General features: G+C 38.6%; 1 protein-coding gene across 4 annotated transcripts in view; it reads left to right on the plus strand.

Moving 5' to 3' along the window:
• PHF20L1 (PHD finger protein 20 like 1) overlaps window positions 1–11,413 on the plus strand; it is a 58,810-nt gene extending 47,397 nt beyond the window's left edge. For all 4 annotated transcript variants that reach the window (XM_065627698.1, XM_065627697.1, XM_065627696.1 and 1 more), the window contains 4 exons: window positions 729–924; window positions 1,335–1,704; window positions 4,597–4,759; window positions 5,881–11,413. In XM_065627698.1, the coding sequence (XP_065483770.1) occupies window positions 729–924; window positions 1,335–1,704; window positions 4,597–4,759; window positions 5,881–6,023 (872 nt within the window). In that variant the 3' untranslated portion in view covers window positions 6,024–11,413. The remainder of the gene's footprint in view (window positions 1–728; window positions 925–1,334; window positions 1,705–4,596; window positions 4,760–5,880) is intronic.
• The last annotated feature ends 3,906 nt before the right edge of the window (window positions 11,414–15,319 follow it).

Raw genomic sequence — 15,319 nt, forward strand, 5'->3', positions numbered from 1 at the left:
GTTGGGTTTTTTTAGTTATTAAGTTACTATAGAAGCATTAGCTAGATACCCCTTTGTGCCCGTTTGGGTTATTGTTGTAGATGTTGCCATAGCGTGGGAGAGCTAAGGCGCATTTACCAGACATGATATTGATGTAAAAGGCACCGCAAAGGAGAGCGTAAGAGCTCTGCTGTCAGAGAACTTGGAAATGTCTGCTTTTCTCGAAGCCTTCTCCTGCCTTCTCATAGATAGATAATTGACTACAGTAGTGAAACAAAATATTTATCTTTCAGAAACAAACAAACAAACAAAAAGTGGTTTGGGTAGATCCATATAGAACCCACTGTGTAACATTTCTCTTAGGAACTTAGGTTTTCTTTCTTTTTTCTTTTTTTAAAAATAATCTGCAGTAGTTAAATAAAATACCAATTTATAGTTCTGGTTTTTGAGGTTAGATTGATAATAGCAAAGTTCTTAATATCCTGTACTTTGATTGCAAAGGGGATTAGATTTTTGTTTCGAGTGCCTTTGAAATTTCAGGTTTATTTTTGTTTTCATTAATGTTAAGAGCTTCCTCTTAATCCATGAGAAATAAATTTTAATGTCTTAATAGCAAGGTCTTAAATTATTATTTCGTGGATGTTAGGAGACATTTAGGAGAGTACAGCATATGATTATAGCATTCTAGTTTTAATTACAGTTCTGCTGTGGCTTTAGCTGGCCCTGAATTTGTTTATTGCTTACCCCAGGTCAGAGGTGGAGTGCCAAATATCTTTATGATAAAGACTGGCTAAACAATGGACACATGTGTGGATTATCCTTTTTGAAAGAAAACTACTCTCACCTTAATGCCAAAAAGATTGTGTCAACACATCACCTACTGGCAGATGTATATGGTGTCACTGAAATACTGCATGGACTTCAACTGAAGATTGGGATATTAAAGTAAGTATCAGTCCAGGGTTTATTCCCCATCTTTATATATTTAGGTAGCAGAAACTACCATTATTCCATATGCATTATTCTCTCACATTAAAGTTCTTTCTTGTATAATAGTTTAAATAATTCAAGTGCAAGATGTGGAGTACCCTCAGCTTCAGCGGGAGTTAGGTGTTTGGCACCTGAGCAGATGATGTCTATTTGGTTTATTTGCAATTTCTATTTTTTATTTTATGGTCAATTTTGTATTAAAGGGACATTCTGGATTTATCCTAAATTGGTAAGTGATCGAGGACTACTTACATGTTTAATAGTGGTGCTTAGCAATCGCCATGATGTAGCAGAAGCAGATGCTTGATACTTCAGTGCTGTGGCATTCTCTGTAACTTGCTTTTTTTTCTTCCTCTTCAATGCAGAAATAAACATCACCCAGACCTTCATCTCTGGGCTTATTCAGGGATGCGAAAAGAACAGGAACAAGTAACTGTTGGGGTAGAGAAGAAATCGGTGACTTTGCCAGATGCCGTTAATCCAACTGAAAGGACGTGTCACAGTCAAAACCATAGAGAGCCACCCAGTAAACCCCAGAAGATGGAAGAAACGTACATCACAAGTGAGCACAGTTACCAAAAACCTCAGAGTTTTGGTCAAGAATGCAAAGCAGTCACTGACCCTATGAGCTCAGATGATGAAGATACAAGTAGTTTTGAGGAAGATCAGGAATTTCACACAGAGAATAAAAACTGTTTACAATATTCTTTTAAAGATGATGGCATGAATGAACAGGTAAGTATCGTCTTTCATCTGGGATGTTTCCTAGAAAAATATGTTTAATCTGGTAACTCAAGTGCATACAAGTATTTAGAAATGCTCATTGTTATGACTCAACGCATTCTATCAAATAATATGGCAGCAGAAATCACTAGAAGCAAAGTTGGATCACTGAAATAGCTTCAGGTAAAGTATACTCATTTCAGTTGGTGAAAGAAATGCAAAGTGTGGTTGAAGTATTCCCTATGCAAAAGCTGGTTTTATGCTTAATCCAATACTTTTTTTTGGGAAAAAAGAAAAACAAATCCTATGCTTAAAATGCAGGGTCTTGAAACAGAACTTAGGTGGTTGTGTGTTTTTTGGGGTTTTTTTTTTTGTTTTTTTGCAAGGTGAGTAAAAATGAACAGGCTTCTTTTTTCTCTGGACAAGTTTCCTTTTTCCTCTTAGTTCCATTTTCTATGTGTTTTTTGTTGTTGTTTAGTTAACTGAGATTTGTAATAGAGTTTATTATTGTACCATATTCTTCTTTTAATAGCAACACTGTCTAGAATTCTGTCCACAAGTGGTGATTTACTGACCAACTAATTTCACCTCATGTGCGGCTTCTTTTGAGTCTTGTTTCACAGGTTTTTAGTCAGGTTTATATTTGGCTATTTAAATATCTTTCTCATTTTTGCATTAATGGTTTGAATCCATTACTTTGTGGAAAAGGTCTGAAACTTCTTAGTCTGGTTTTAATGCAGAGTTCTCTTTGAGCAAAAATCAAAGTAAACCAAACCTATCTGTTTTCTGCAATATCAACTGTGTGAGAATAAATCACCCAACTCACCCCCCTTTTGAAGTACAGTTTCTGGTGTGGAAGAAATGAGTAAGATATGTCTTTTTTTCTTTTAATTTTAGTTTTAAATTTGGCATGTAAACTATATAGTCTGAATGGGAAAATTTGGCTCGTTCTAGTTAGAAATAACTGTATGCTAAGTTCCATGATTATACTCAGTTTGTGTAGTATGGAGACATGCAGCGGTTTGAAATACGCTTTCCTTCCCACATTAGCCTAAGTTGGCATTGTAAATAGTATAAATATATTTAGAATTTAAAGAAAATACATGTGAGCAGCAAAACAAAACTTGTGTTTCCTTCAAAGACAAAAGGAGATACCTAGAAAGCAACGTCCTCTCTGTTTTAAAGCAGGAGATCTGGTTGGGGCAGTGTCAGAGTGATCTTTCCTTTGGGACACCTCATTCACCTTGTTGCCCATGGTGAACCTTGATATCTGAAATAAGGTTTTCTGTCTAGACCTACTACTCATTGAAGGGCTCTCCTGACTTCTCTGTAAGGTGCCACCTTCACCTCTTTTTGTCAAAGTTTTGGTTTGGGCTTGGGATTCTGCCTTCTAGTGTCCTGCAGAGCCTTGAATATTCTGGTTTTTCCATACTGTTTCACCTTATCCTAATCTATAGGTCTGAATACCATCTTTTCTCTTATAAACAGTGTTCAGATTGACTATTACCAAGTCCCTTTTCTGGACTACACATCATCTTTAAAATGTATTTAGTTTCTTTGTTCTTACTTCTGAAAGCACGAACCACCCCCACCAGAACCTCCCCTTTATTTCTTCACAACCTGGATCCTGTACTCTGCTTTTTTACCACCACTCCCTGATTGCCTACATGGATCTCTTAGCTTAGAGGAGGACGCGTTTCATCCTCTGGTTTATTTTTTGAGCAGCATTTACTAGGCATTTGAATAAATACAGAGGCCATTAAAAGGAAAAAATAAATGTGGTGTTATTTAGCTTTAAGATTTTTCTCTAACTTACTGCAGTGGGCATCTAAAAGATTCACCTAACACATGATCTTGGATTAGAATTATGGACTTGGGTTCTCATACGGCAAGGAAAAAACTGCGTTCTTCTCTCGTGGTTTTACAGAGGGTCTGAAAACTGTAAGAAATGGGGCATTTATAATTTACATTAGAAACATCCTTTTAAAAGATTATTAACAGTTTGTGGATGCAAACCTGATGTCTTGAGAGAGATTTTATCTGAAAGGTGTTAGAGTTCAGAGGCTTTTATGATTTTAAAATCTGTCTTTGGTAAATAACTTTGACTCCTTTAATGAATATTTCGGGTTTTAACAATAATTGTCCTCTAAAAGCTGCCAGCAGGTCAGTCCAAGAATTTTTTTTAATTGATTTTAAGTCTTAAATAGTTACTTGTTTTGCTTAAGAAGTAACTTAAAATCCATCAGTCCCTAATTTCTTCTTCCCCTCTCTCCTCACCCTTCTGATTCTTGGCTGGAGGGAGAAATACTTTAGAAAAAAATGCTGTTAAATCTATTGTAATGTGACGTGGAAAAAAGTAGTCAGCTGAGCACTTCATTAGAGAAGTGTATTAACGCAGTAACAGTCACTCCTCGCTCTGGCATTTATTTGTGCAAAATAGTAACTGTTGACATCTTGGATATTACTGCATTTTAGGGAGTTTTCTTTCATTCTCTGGCTAAATTTGAAACAAACCTTAGAGTTTTGCACATTTTCAGTGATGCTAGACCAATATAGTTGAGCACTTCATGATTTAACTCATGATTTATAGAAAAAGGGCACGGAAATGCCGTCTGTCTTACTGCATTGAACAAAGTGCTTGAGCTGGTAAACTTTACCTCTTGCCTTATTCTCCCAGTGCTACATGTGCTCATTTATTTGGAATTTGCATTTTGTTTGCTTTAGTCTACCGATGTATCACAGTACATGGCTTTTTGAGTATGCGTCTTGTCAAGCAGACAGAAGTACAATTCTAAACCAACGTAGTTTATCATGTGACTCAAGTGTTGAAATCAACACCAGAAATTAAAACACAAGAAAACCTTCTTAAATGGCTGTTTTTTTCTTTCTGTTGCTACTGTGAAGAATTCTGCTGAAGGAAACACTGTGTTTGTTTGCAATGAAAGAAAAGGCTCAGAAGAACAAGTGGACACACATCTTCAATGGCAGCTAAACCTCCTCACCCACATAGAGAATGTACAGAATGAAGTCACCAGCAGAATGGACCTGATTGAAAAAGAAGTTGATGGTAACTGCTTTTCCAGATACTTAATACACCTGTAACAGCATCTTTCATAACCACTGTGTTGAAGGTGATCTGAGGCACTGAGGATGTATTTTTAAGAGTTGTGTTGAAATTTGAGTACCCAAAATTATAACCAGGGCTTGTACCCTTGATACCTCCACCCTCTTCTGCAAGTTTTGAAAACCCAATAAAGTAGCTTAAGCACTCGGGACTCCTGAAAATTTAGCTCAAGTTTGTGATATTAGGCAGGCTTCAGAAAGCTTAGCTAATTTGTCTTTGTCCAGATATTGATTGTAAAGTTGATGAATTTTTCTATGCCTGAAATGGCTTTGGCCTGATTGTTCTAGTATTTGACAATATTCAGGAAAAAAAAAAGAAGTGTTCATTCTGCCTTCAACTTTGGTTTGCTTTATGTTAGTAAATAACAGGTTTCAGGAAGATAAATCAGTCTTGAATGACATTGTAGTGTAGGAGCAAATATCACTGCATATAAATTTACTTGCCAGTCATAGAAGTTAAGAAAGAGAGGAGCTTGTAGTCTAGTCGTAGGAGCCCTTTATTATCTTTTTACAAATAAATTTACCTTATTCCTATTTGCAGTTTCAGTATTTCTGCTTGTACTAGGCAGTATTTCTAGACTAACTGGGCTGACCTTTTCCCTTCTCTGTCTCTACAAGCATAGAAATTCCTTGAAAAACATTTGTTGAAGATTGGAAAACCATTCTGTAATCTGGACCTTGTACAGTGGAGCCTGTTAAAGTGGCAGAAGCAAACCTTGCATTTAAGGTTTGCCTTTTCTGTTGCAGGACTGTCAGAGCTAGAAGGCTGTGAATCGAGGTTTCTTTTAGGTGTGTAGATGGTAAATTGTTAGCCAAGGGTATAATTTGCTTCCAGGTACCTTTTTATAGCAACAATCAAATCAGAAGGTATGTTTGGTTTGTTTGAGTGAAACATGGAATTAGTTGGTGTTTCCTTAATCAACATTTCTTCAGTTAAATAAAAATCACAGCCTCAGGATATTTTCCTTTCCTATAAAAGACAGAGTAAGAAAGAAAAGTTTAATTTTTATGAAAACTGTTACTTGAAGACTTATTCTAATCACCTTCTTCCTTTTCCTTCTGTAGTTCTAGAAAGCTGGCTCGACTTCACTGGAGAACTGGAACCACCAGATCCTCTGGCAAGATTGCCCCAGCTCAAGCGACGTATCAAACAGCTCTTAATTGACATGGGGAAAGTACAGCAAATAGCGACGCTTTGCTCTGTATGACAAAAGGAAGAATAAAAAAATAAAAATAGGTTCTTTACAGTGAATTTTATTACTAGCCACAAGACTGACAGGAAGATAACAACAAGCTGAGCATTTATCTGGTTCTTTGCTGATTACATTAATAGCCTGAAGCTTTAGAGAGAGGAGAGGAAATGTAGATTAAGGAATCTGTTATATTGAAAATCTGAATATTCATGTCCAAGCTTCAAAATGTGATACATTACATTCTGAGAAACATTGATATGATTTTTAACATGCTAAACAAGAAAATTCCCGCAGATAAGAAAGCTGAACCAACGAAACCTCTGCAAAGAACAGTGCTACTGTTTTCAAACCTTTGGCAAAAAGTTCTAAATTTGCAGAATTCAACTGGCGAAAAATTCTTGGGAACTGCTTTTTTAATGAATTCCTTTTATCTTGCTAGTGAAAGATAGACACAGAGAGATCTATATCCTCTCTACAAGGAAAGTTTTTTAGATTATTTCCTTCTCTCATGAATGTTCAGGAAAATGAACGTACTAGCTGTGATTTTTTTTTTTTTTTGAAAGAAATTGCTTATCATGGTCTCCTTTTTAAAGTATTTTTTTAACTAGAAATCCTTATTACAGCACCCTTAGGCTCTTTTAAAACATAAGTGGCAAATAGTGGTCAGATGTGCCAAATAATATTAAAACCACTGGGATGAGAGTTTGTGACTTACATGAAGGTTTTTTTTTTCCAAAGTCCTACTTGGTGCCAGCAATCCATCCAAAATTGTATCTAGTTTATATTTTTTTATGTTCTATTGCAGTATTCAGGATTCAAGGTACAATTTTTGTCCTGGGTAGTTCAGTTCTGGTGTTGACCCTCTGAAACGTTACCATCCTCAGCTGGGATGAGGAATGACGAGAGCAGCAAAACTGTCTGTGGCTGTGAATATACTAAACCACTGGAATAAATCTCACAAGATAATGTCACCCAAGATGTTTTTATAAAATCATTCACCTTCAGTGAATGAAACGTCACGAAACCAAAGGCAACCTACTTGCTCTGTTAGCTCTTGCTGGATTTTGAGCCCAGGACTTTCCCTGTGCTTACAAGTTGCCGCTGTACCCAGTGCTACATACGTATTTGTATGTGTATGTATATGTGTATAGAAACACATGTACATATATACATACTATATACATTTATATCTACACATCTAGTTTTATTACAATAGACTATTAAAACTGGTGGTTAACATGAAATGTTACCTTTTAACAAGCAGTTTCTAAAATTGAAAATAATGTATGTACAGGTTTTGAAATTTGTAAAATATGACTGTTAAAAGGAGGCTATTTAACTGATGACATTAAGATACTTGAACGTTTTATGCCTCACGTCTGTTTATCAGTTCTAGTTATCTGTATAAATGCATTTTAGAACCGATAGACAGTAAACTTGAATTTACCTTTTGATAAGAGTACAAGCCACTGTACATTCAAAAATTATTTAAATTTGCAAACACACTGTTCTATATGTAAGGTACTGTATGTAAAACTGTTTATTAAAACTATTCTGCATACTCTACATTTTCCACTTTTCTTCCTGATCTACATACAAATGTAAAAAGTGATTGTTATACTGTACAGACCATCAAAAAACCTTGGAAAAGCCTTTTGAGGATGCATAAAATTGAAAAACATGCCAAAGATGGATTATGTGAGAGAGACTTTGCAACCAGTGCATTGAACTTTCATGATAAAACCGCTATTGAGAAAGAAAACAGCGTGGCTGGTTCATTGCTAAAATAAACCTACCCTGACATTTCCCATCTGTCTTATCATGTCTGATGAAGTGAGTTATGGCTCTTGATGTCCAAAGCAAAACGTAAAACCCCTGTTACAGAGCGGTTGCTATTGGAAAAAGTCTTGCCACACCAAGCTTATAGGAGACGTCACAGAGCTGTATGGTAACGTGGAATTAATTGTGGAATCATGATTGGCAACTTCATAATGCAGAGAGAACACGAGGAGCTGAGGAGTTGTTGACATTTTTATAGCATCTGTTAATAAAGAAAATACTCTGTGTTGTATAGTTGGATGCTTAAATAACTGCTTCAAACAATATGAATAGTTGAGTGACCTACTTGCTTTTGGATATGTGAGACTCTTTTATATAATATGTTATTCACTTGCTGCATCTCCTTGAATGTGGTACTGTGTGTACTGTATAAGTGTAAATCCAGAAATTACTTTGAAACAAAGTGGAGTGTATTTACATAATTTATACAGCATACACTGTAGCACTATTATGCAACGTGTGTGCATGTATGTGGTGTAATATAATTGTAAATGTCACTGAAGGAGGAGGTGGATGGGGAATTCCAGGGTGGAGGTTTCATTCTTGGTGCAGAGGTGGAGGAATGGTATCCTGAAAAGGAGATCGTAAGGTCAAAGTTAAAGTTGCCCTTTGCCACTTTAACTTCAATTCTCTTTGTGTAATAGTCTCTAAACTTACATGAGTGTATAATTTTATCCCTCAGGATCCTGCCTTATTCAGGATGGACTGTGCTTACAAAAACAAATGAGCTGTTCAGTATTTTTTTATCTTCATTTCTTGTGTCGTCACGTATTAGAGAAGTCCCTGCAAGCACTCATAGCTTCTAAGAAATACAATCTCAGTGTCCTTATGGCAACCGGTTTGATACATTGTGTATTGCTTGAGTGCTTCCCAAACTTGTCCGAGGTGGTTTTCTCAAATTGTGATGTTAGTTTGTAACGTGAGTTTTGGCCCCAGTTTCTCAAGTATCCAAAGGTTTGGGATGTTTTTGAAGATTCTTAAACACAAGTCAGGTGCCATAAAAACGTGTTTTGCACAGAATGTGACCTACAGTTGATTGCTCGTGTGCCAGTCCAACCCAGTGTGATCTGGCTCATATCTGTATTTCTTCTTGTTGGCCTTATCAACAGATTCTTTTTCCTGTAGGCATCACTGTCCCTCTGTCTTCCTGCTTCCTCTGTCAATAAGCCAGGGACCTGCATGTTGTTGATTTGCGATGCTGTTTATCAGGGTGTGAATTGCAATTACTTGTGCTGTATGATGGAGGCAGACCCGCTTTGAGGCAAAAATATGGTCATGTAAGGACTGGTTTTGATACATGTACACAGAAAGGTAACATTTTAAAATTTGCAGTCTTCTTTTACTGGAAGTTCTTAGGAGTAATAAAAGGGAAATGCCATTGTACAGAAGCTTCTTGTGATTTCACAGGGCTAAATGGCGAAATTGTAAAGCCTTTAAATGCCCAGCTTTTAGTCAGAGGGTTTGGGTTTTTTTCATGGAGGTATCAGGGCGATTAATGTCAATAGCTTCTCCTGTGACTACCACAGGCATCTATTTATGGAATTCTGTGTTTTCTGTTGCAGTGATGGCAATAGGACATCAGTATTGCAGCCATAAATGAAATGTAGCTGTGGTGACGTGATCGGGTATCACACGATGGGGCTGCCTGTGGTTCAGCTACAAACTGGAGGTACCTCATATGGCAGGGAATGGGTTGGAAGATGCTTCTTTCCTGCTAACCCTTTTCTTGGGTAGCTGTAGGTTGAGTAGTGCCCGTATGTTGGATATCCTGGCCTTAGATGTGTAGATCTTTGTAAATTCCTCCAGAGCAGTAGAAGCCTGTGGTCCTCTTTCAAGTAGTTAAAGAAGTTGAGTTGCAATTTTCTGATAGGTTTCACGTAGCTGCTGGATGGCAAAGGGTTGAAACTTCTTCCATGAGTACAGTCCTGTTGTATGGCCGACATAGAATCATGGAATCGTTCTATAGACATCATCTGTCATTCTATAGAATAGTAGGCATCCACCTGTCTCTCTTTTGTCTCTAAGCTTCAACATGTGCTCATCTGTTTGTTCTGCAGCTTGCATCTGTTTCTCCTTTTGTTCCTCAGCTTTCTGTCATCTCCTGCGATCCCTGGAGGGTTTCACTCCTGTGTTTTGTGCCCAGTTCTTTGGTTGCGGTGGGAAGTGGCCGCAGGGAAAGGGCTGTTCTGCCCTCAGCCCCCAGTGTGTCCTATGAGCTGTGAATGGTTCGATGGTGTGTACCACAGTCAAAATCTTTAGATATTTTTTGCTGCCTTCTTCTAGTAAGCCTCTTCTGGTCTTGTATAAATGGTCATCTCCGTCTGCTTCCATCTGGCTTCTAACTTAACTAGGCTTGAATGAATATTACAGCACAACTGGCACTATTGGGCTCCAGCACTTCTTACCAAACTGAGGGCTGGGATGTAAAAGAGTTGCTCGATCATCACAATAAAATTATAAAAGTATTTTGATGCTTGAGAACCGGAATATTTTCCCTTTGTATTTGAAGGGAAACTGCAACTGTTTTTCTTCACTGAAAATTTAAAGGACACGAAACAGATCCTGAACTGAACTGGAGCTTGAGGTAAAAATCAACAACAAAAAGAGGCGATGGGAAGGACTTCGCAAACGGGAGGTTCGTGACAAGAAGTCGACGGTCAGGCCCTGGTGACCGCCCTGCCCTGTTGTGGTTACGTGGAGGTGCTGGTGTGTCCAGGGGCTGCCCGCGGCGATGCCGTTTACACACGGGACCCATCTTTGCCGTGACAGTTTAGAAAACTGGAACCGTAGCTTTTCTGTGGCTTGGAAATGTTGTAGTACCTGCACCTTAATCCTGGAGTGCTTATTAAGGTCAGAGGCTTAATCACTTTGGAAATGCCCATTGCTATCCTCACATTTCATTAGCTGACATGATTTCTGTTGTACCAAGTCCATATGGCTTCAGGTGACCGTTTTACAGAGGATGTTTGAAGTACTTCAGTAATGGTTTTTATTACGCTGTGTTACGTTTTGGGCACTGGGTGTTGGGGTCTGTCTTTAGCAATAAGTATTATACACTATGTGTATATCTGTTTATATATGAAAAACAAGCATGGAGCATGTAATGATGGTGAAAATACACTGCCCAAAGAGCAGATGGTGCGTTTGGCAGCCGTTCTGCACCAGCCTGAACAACTCAATTAACATTGGAGACTGCGTGGAGGAAACGAACTAGCCTGAAAAATCATTCGGGAGTGAATTTCCCCTTCCATACACACTGGGCCTGTGTGTAAGCAGATGTGCCAGCCTCGTTCTATGGATTTAATAACTAAATCTAATTCAATTGCTGTTTACTTCCACCAGCAGCCTCCCATTCTTTAAAACTGGCCAGAGCCGCCTCTGTTCAGCTGTAGCCACATGTCAGTGTATTGTCACTAAACACTCCAAGAGAGGCAGCAGTGCACTGCTATTAAATCTATGAGAGAAGCAAAATACTTTCCTCTGTGATTTGTTTGGTTGTTTTTTTGTTTTTTTTTTTTTATGATAGCAATAATGTTGACTGCGTTCTGATACTCACAATAAAGATCTGTTGAGATTGTTATGTGCCTGGGCTCCCATTCAGTGGACTTTTGTTTCGGTGAGCTGGTTAGTGCTTGGACATGTTTTAAAGCTTCAGGGAATCTTCAGTTGCATTTTTAGCGTGTAGTCAATAAGTACTATGCAGTCATTGATACTCATTTATTTGTACACATTGCAAAGCTTTAGGGAATCTTCAGTTTTATTTTAGCCTGCCGGCAAATTATGCAGTGTCGATTATAAACAGTACTGAATTACTTGGTGCGTGGCAAAGTAATTAGAAGATTTTTTCCTTTTCCTCAACTGCTTTGATGTTTAACAATTTCAGGGTCTGAATTTTGCAGTGCCCTCGGTTCTTGAATGACAATTGTCTTTCAACACCACATGCGCAGCGATGGCATCTCTTCTTGTGGGCAGATGTCTGCCTTCTAAAGGGAGCTTCTAGTTTTGTGCCTTTGTACAATGCCATTACAAAATAACTTCAATTTGCTTTTAGTGATTTCTTATATTTTAGCATTTTTTACAAACTGATGTTCGGGATGCAATTGTAGTAGGAAATAAATAAGCAAATTATGGTAAGAAAGTTCCTGTCCCAGTTGTCCTGTGGAACAAGGTGCAAATGGTAAGCGGCAGGTGAAATGAAATCAGACCATCTGAGTTAGTGACACAGATACCTGTTTTTACTGTGAAGAACAGAAAAAATTATCTTAAACGTGCAAGAGATTTCAAAATCGTATTTCTGAAACAGATAGCCAGGGGAGGTTTAGATTGGACGTTAGGAAAAAATTCTTCCCGGAAAGGGTTGTCGGGCATTGGAACAGGCTGCCCAGGGCAGTGGTGGAGTCACCATCCCTGGAGGGGTTTAAAAGACATTTAGACGAGGTTCTTAGGGACGTGGTTTAGTGCCAGAGTTAGGTTAGGTTATGGTTGGACTTGATGATCTTGAGGATCTCTTCCAACCAAAATGATCCTATGATACTTCAATCATTCTTGGAGGTGGAGTCTCAAAGCAGTCTCTCAAATTTCAAATTCAGGGCCAAATTCAGATCTTGGAGTACACTGAAATGCTTTTCCCATTTAGCAGACTTATTAAAGAAAAGGTTTCCTGAGACAGACCAAACATCTGCCAGCCCAATGTCTTCAGTAAAAATACAACATCAGCATCTGTAGAAACATACTGACTGTAAAAGATCTGTACAAATTGGTCCTTCTCTTAACTTGCATTTCTGGTAAACCGAGCTTTTCTTTCCCAAAATCTTCATGAACACCATCAGTTTTATCAGTCACTGACGGATCTGCGCTCTGTGAGTTCAATCTGTCTTTTTTCATTCATTCCTCTCCACAACCTCAGGTGGGGCACCGACCTCCACAGCTTTATTGTTTGGTAGCAGGAGCCGTGTTTGTCCTTGAACTTGCTTTCTGGCTCCGTTGGCCGTATGCTGTTACCTTCATTTCAGAGAAGGTTAAGTATTGCATTACCGAGAGAGGAAGGAAAAATAAAAAACAACTAGCAACATTTGGCCTGTCAACACCAGGATTTTCACACCCTGTGGCCGTCCTTGTGGGACTGTGTGCCTTTTGTCACAGCGTTCCCTTGCTTTTGTCAAACGTTGAGTCGATTCAGTAGCAGATCAATCCTTTGTGCTGCTGCTGGCTGCAGAACTGACTTCTTGGCGTTTCAACACAACCTGCATCCCAGATGTTGTGAGAAGAAATATTTTTCGACTTCGCATCACTGTGGTACTACTAGAGGAAAACTGTGTTATCTCCAATGGATAAAAGTAAGAAAAAAGCCATTTGACCTGTCCTAGAAATGGTTCCTTTCCGCAGGGACAAAGGCAAATTCAAGTGTTCTCGCATGGGATGCTTTAGGTTCTTTTGTAACCAAAGATGCTTTGCCAGCTGGTAAATTATAATACAAAATAATTGAGAAGTCCTCTGCCCACTTTTCTGATCCAGCCAATTTAATATAGAAGTTACTGGAAATTGCCCATCGTTCTTTCAATTTGAAGAATGTGTCGTGTATGAAGTGACCGAAACTTGTATTATCTGGTGGGCCTACACTTTTTTTCCTTGTCATCTTTTAATTTTGCATCACGTGAGGACTTTTTGAAACTTAATCAGAGATGATAGAGATGATAACTGCTTCAGAAGGTCTTTATTGTCATCTGTGCCAAAATCATGTGAAGAAGATTGAGACAAATGTCTCGTGCTTGGGAACAAATGTACCAAATGTAAACCAGTTCTCCTCTAAGTGTAATAAGTTACTAAGTAATGGTATGAGTCTTTGTTTTTACATAGTTTTCTTAAAATGTGGGAGAGGATTGTCCAATATTGGTTGTTTCTTTAACACAGAAAAGCAGTTTGTTATTTAAAAAATAAATAAATTGATATGGGCATAATTTGACAATGTTTTTAGTACTTAATTTTGCTTCCAATTTGCTGCCTTTTTCAGGAGCCTCTCTTGAGTTCATCCTCAAAGTAAGGTTGACTTCTCAGGCTCAAGTTTTATATAGGTGAGAGCAACTTTTCTGTGGGTATAGACGTTTATGTATTCGTACACCAGAATCATTTACCCTTGGGTTTTTTAATATGTAAAAATTGCACAACTGTCTTTTCTGCTAAGAAAGTGTATGCAAAACTGGAACAACGAATAAATGGTCTCCTTCTCCTTTGAGGCTGTGACTTCAATGTTTCCTCACACTGACATTTTTCTTTCCCCCCAACAATTAGTGTAGATTGAGCAGCTTTTTGCCAGCGTGTACAACAAATGAAACCCTCATTTCCAGCACTAGAGCAATGGTTTAGAAGACATGTTAGTTTTAAGGCCGTATTGGCCACAGGGACCTTTTCCACTTTCTCCTCCCCTTCCTTGATGAATTAATTTAAGATATTTTTCCATCTTTTCCCAGATGCTAAAAATAGAGGTCAATTCAATTGTCCCTTCACTGAAGTTTGTGCAGTGAGGCTTTTCTTAATTTGAATTTGACCAGCCATAAAGATGTGCCTTTTTTTTTCTCTGACGAATGTGGATTGCTCATATTGCTATTTAAACTACATTTTTTCTTTCTCTCTGGTCCATGGGCTATTGCATCCCATTGAACTTCCACGTACCGAGATGCCCAACTTGGTTTGACGCACATCTACAAGTGCTTTAAGTGATGCCGATTGCCAAAACTCGCCTTCTCACTTTGTTTTTTAAGAGACTTTTAAGACTTGGCTCTTCTTCCCAACTTGTATAGTTTGGAGGGTTTTTTCCTGAGTGTTTCTGAAGGAAATAAAAGTAGTCTTGGGAATCAATGCTACGTAGCTATTGCAGATTTGTGCTTCTTGCTGTCAGTAATAGCCCTTTGATACCTTGGTTTTCTGTCTGCCTTACGCTGTTATCGGCTCCTAATGACCTTTGGTAGCAAAGAATAAAGGAAGAAAGGGAATAGCTGCTTTAATGACCTTGCTTCTCTCCGCATTTGCTGTGCCAGGAACCTGAATGACACTTTTTTACTAACTTCGAAAAACTGGACTAAATCAATATCCCCCACACACCCAACACACACTCTGGGTATGTGTTTGAGTGGCTTGGAGACATCGCTGTGCCTGTGAGCACCAACCCTGCTGCCCCGGAGACCCAGCGCGCTGGGCTGCGGTGGCTGTTATTAGGAAAAGGTTCTTCACCCAGAGGGTGCTGGAGCACTGGAACAGGCTCCCCAGGGAGGTGTCACAGCCCCTAAGCTTGGCAGGATTCAAGAAACCTTTGGACAACCCCCTCAGACACACGGTGTGACCTGTGGGGTTGTCATATGCAGGGATAGGAGTTGGACTCGATGATCCTTGTGGGTCCCTTCCAACTCAGGACATTCCGTGATTCCTGTAACTGCCTCACTGCACTGGGGTCAGGCACAAACCTGAGGCTCTTTAAG

Source organism: Caloenas nicobarica, chromosome 2 (genome assembly GCF_036013445.1).
Source record: "Caloenas nicobarica isolate bCalNic1 chromosome 2, bCalNic1.hap1, whole genome shotgun sequence".
Lineage (NCBI taxonomy): Eukaryota > Metazoa > Chordata > Aves > Columbiformes > Columbidae > Caloenas > Caloenas nicobarica.